A 3,594-nucleotide genomic window follows, 5' to 3' on the forward strand; every position below is an offset into this window, starting at 1 on the left:
GTCCAAGATTAACCTTCAGGGTGGATATAGCTCGCTAGCAGCCTCGCACCGAGGACCTATCCACGTCATCATTTACCCAGAATGCTTTGTGTGGATCTAAAATGGCCCCATCCGTTTTAAAATATATTTTGAAAAATTTAAAAACTAAACATCCTACAGTATTTTTACTGTCTTTTATTTTACAGTTAAAACATATTTATCAAATAAAGTGTAATGTTACAACTAATCAGGGATCCCTTTAAAGGAGGGCTGGTTATTACAGCCAGTTTTACAGATTCAATGTTTTTAACTTTCATAAAGTTTGCTGCACAAGTTTTGTATTTTTACTGATTGTTTACTGTTGAATTGTTTCCAAAGGATATTTTTAATAGTTGTTTAAAGAAATCCTCTGGTTCATTCCAAAGCGTTTGTCCAAGATGCATGAAATGCTTTTAGAAATAACATTTAATAGTGTGACATCATCACGGCTCTGAGGCCACATGTGGCTCTTTGGTCCGTCTGCATCGGCCCTTTGGAGCTCTGAACAAAACCAACATCAGAAAAACATTTTGGGTTTTCTGCTCACAACAGAAGTTTCTTTTATCAGTTTTCCTGTCGATGTGTTTGTACATGTGATCCATATTACAAAGAGTGAAACAGGATTAGATCATGCTAGCCTGTTAGCCACTTTAATAACCCAACGTCCTGCTTTAAGGTACGAGTTTTCTCTCCAATCTTTCATGGCTGCAGTTTAGTTGTAGTGTTTCCTCAATATGTAAAGGCTTTTACATATTTTGGTCCTAAAGTCTAAAAATAATCAAATTTAAATTAGCTATAAATGTTTAGTATTATAATGGGCCACCATCGCAGAGACACTTTTTATTATTGAAGGAGCAGAAATGGCTCTTAAAGCTTGCAGAGCCCTGCACATTATAATTAAAGGGATTAACTGCAGAACATTGTAAAGGTTTGGTGTTTTGATGCACAAAGCAGCTTCTTTTTAAACTGATGTGTTTCTCAGTTTCTTCTGTCTAAGTGAGGCTTTTATTTTTTCAAATGAAAGATCCGGACAGCTGCTCCTTTCATCTTTCTGTTCTGCTTCCAGGGCAAGTCCCTGACGGGCAAACGGCTCACGGGCCTCATGCAGTCGTCCTGACGAGGTCTGGATCTGCAGCAGGACGAACGGGTAGCAGCTGGACGGGGACTCTTGGCTGTGTGGGAGTGGATGAGGATCTGAAACAAGCTCAGACTGGAACTCTTGGATCTGACCTTCGACACGTTGGAGTAGACCGGCAGCATGCAATAAGTCAGGAGACACCAGGACTGTGCTGTTACGGTTTAATCGATTCACTTTGACTCTGGAGGTTTTCTTTAAAAAACAACCTGAAGTTATCGGGCTCACGCAGCTCGATTTCTCTAACGTTAATAAGGTAGCTGAAAGGGTTAATGCTTCATTTTCAGTTCATATAGACATAGAATGCTTGAATGTCTTGACTGACGTCAAACAGACTTGGGTTAAAGCTGAAGGTGTTTTACTGCACTTCACCAGGAGGAAACAGTTTCCTGCAGTAAAACCTTCAGTGTAGGAGGAGTCCATGTGATACCAGCTGCACCAACCGTGCAGTGAGGAGGTGCTGACTGACGTTTAGAAAACCTTGAATTTGGTGTAGCTGCAAAAACTATCCACCTAACCAAGTTTTAAAATCTTATATCAGCCAAAAAGTCTTTTTGATCTTGTTTTGAGACTGATTTACTAAACATGAACTGATTGTGTAAGAATAATAATCTTGTTTTCAGAATGTGTAAGATTATTTGTCTTGTTAGTCTGAAAATTTGACTCAAATTAAGTCAAAATTTTCTGCCCGTGGAGTAAGAAAATTTTACTTGGTTAGACTTCTTGAAATACTTTATTTGTCTCATTTTTTTCTTATTTCAAAAATCTTAGCAAGTAAAATTTTCTTACTCCACTGGCAGAAAATTTTGACTTAATTTGAGTCAAATTTTCAGACTAACAAGACAAATAATCTTACACATTCTGAAAACAAGATGATTATTCTTACACAATCAATTCTTGTTTAGTAAATCAGTCTCAAAACAAGCTCAAAAAGACTTTTTGGCTGATATAAGATTTTAAAACTTGGTAACATGGACCGTTTTTGCAGTGTTAATAGTCCAAATACACAATTTCACTTTATATCTTCTTCACAGATTCATCAGATAATTTGATTAAACACATTTCAGAGACGAGCAGCAGCCGTGTCGCTGTGAACTGATGAGTGGTCGGTTTGATTCCGTCTTCTAAACATTCCACTTCAGGCAGCTGCTTACCATCTTTTCACCCTTCTGTAAAGAGGACCACAATAATAAAACAGGAATGCACAACAAAAGAGAACATGGAGCCTTTTTGTTTCACCCAAACATGGAGGTTTAATTCTGCCAGGACTTACAACGGCTGCAGGAGTTCTGGGTAAGTACTGGTGTTTATAGCTTCACTCATCAGACTCTGATCTGCTGTTGGAGCAGGTCAACACTGCCCTCTAGTGGACACAAATCACAGGTGCAGGGAGCAACAAGTAAAACCAGTCAGTACTCCAAAACATCTTCAGTTATTAAGGACAGAATAATGTTGCTTAGTGAAACAGGACATTTTGGTAAAATGTGTTGCCATAACTGATCATCTCCGGTGGGTCCAACAGGTGGAAGGAAGGAGGAAATGCTGAAGCCATTACACATTTATTGAACGAATTCTGATTAGATGATTTTACAGATAAAACAGTGTTGGAGTAAAGAGAACATTTCAAGTGTTTTTTTTATGTATTTAAGTTAAAACCTTCAACAGGAGGGTTTTTCTGGGAGTGATCACAGCTGAGAAACTGTTTTTTTAACCACTTTAGACCAATGAGTGATAAAAAGATAACTGTTTTGGGCTTCGCTTTGTTAAAATGCATTAAACTCCTTGTTTTCCAGGACACGGCTGGTTAGGTGGTGCTGTTATGCAGCTGGGCAGGAGAGAGGCTGTACTCCTTTAATCCTGACGGCCTTGTTGAACTGCACAGCCCAGGTCTTAGAGGCCTTGGTGATCTTCAGGTTCTTCATACAGCCTCTGAAGGATCTGCTGCTGGACAGAGCTGCCTGTCGAACCCCAGCTGAAAAACAAAACGTGTTCAATTCGCAGCACGTTGACAGGGTGTTGATAGTGGTTTACAGCCCTCACCGTGGTGCTGCTGCACCAACAACCTCTTGTCAAATGGGCCAAACATGAGGCAGAAAACCAGAGAATGTTTTTCACACAAGGATAGCAGCAAATCTGATGTTCATCTTATACAGACACAAGGTAGATACAGTGGGTGTGAAAGTTTGGGCAGCCTTGTTAATTTTCCTGATTTACTTTTATAAATCATTGATTGTTTGGATAAAAAAAAAATATAAAATTTATCATATAGCAGAGATTCTTAAGCTATGGGCCGCGGCCCGGGCCTCAAAAGAACAACAGTTTTTAACGTTGGGCCATGGGACCGCACTGGTTTTGAATAAGGTGCAATACACTTTCTCACCACTAGTAGCAGTAGTGCGCCACTCAGATGTTTAACAACTTTTTTAATATGTAGAAGAAGA

At 39.2% G+C, this 3,594-nt stretch overlaps 2 protein-coding genes across 2 annotated transcripts in view; one reads left to right on the plus strand and one right to left on the minus strand.

The window, feature by feature from the left end:
• The window catches only part of LOC106522648 (regulator of G-protein signaling 6), a gene marked incomplete in the record, with an annotated part of 60,971 nt that extends 59,246 nt beyond the window's left edge, over positions 1-1,725 (plus strand). Inside the window, 1 exon segment of the mRNA XM_014015733.1 lies at positions 1,085-1,725. Within this exon segment, the coding sequence (XP_013871187.1) occupies positions 1,085-1,135 (51 nt within the window).
• A 655-nt stretch (positions 1,726-2,380) lies between these two features.
• lama2 (laminin, alpha 2) overlaps positions 2,381-3,594 on the minus strand; it is a gene marked incomplete at its 5' end in the record, with an annotated part of 234,410 nt that continues 233,196 nt past the window's right edge. The window contains 1 exon segment of the mRNA XM_014015734.1: positions 2,381-3,125. Coding sequence (XP_013871188.1) covers positions 2,971-3,125 — 155 coding nt within the window.

This window comes from Austrofundulus limnaeus, unplaced genomic scaffold (assembly GCF_001266775.1).
Source record: "Austrofundulus limnaeus strain Quisiro unplaced genomic scaffold, Austrofundulus_limnaeus-1.0 Scaffold133, whole genome shotgun sequence".
Taxonomy (NCBI): domain Eukaryota; kingdom Metazoa; phylum Chordata; class Actinopteri; order Cyprinodontiformes; family Rivulidae; genus Austrofundulus; species Austrofundulus limnaeus.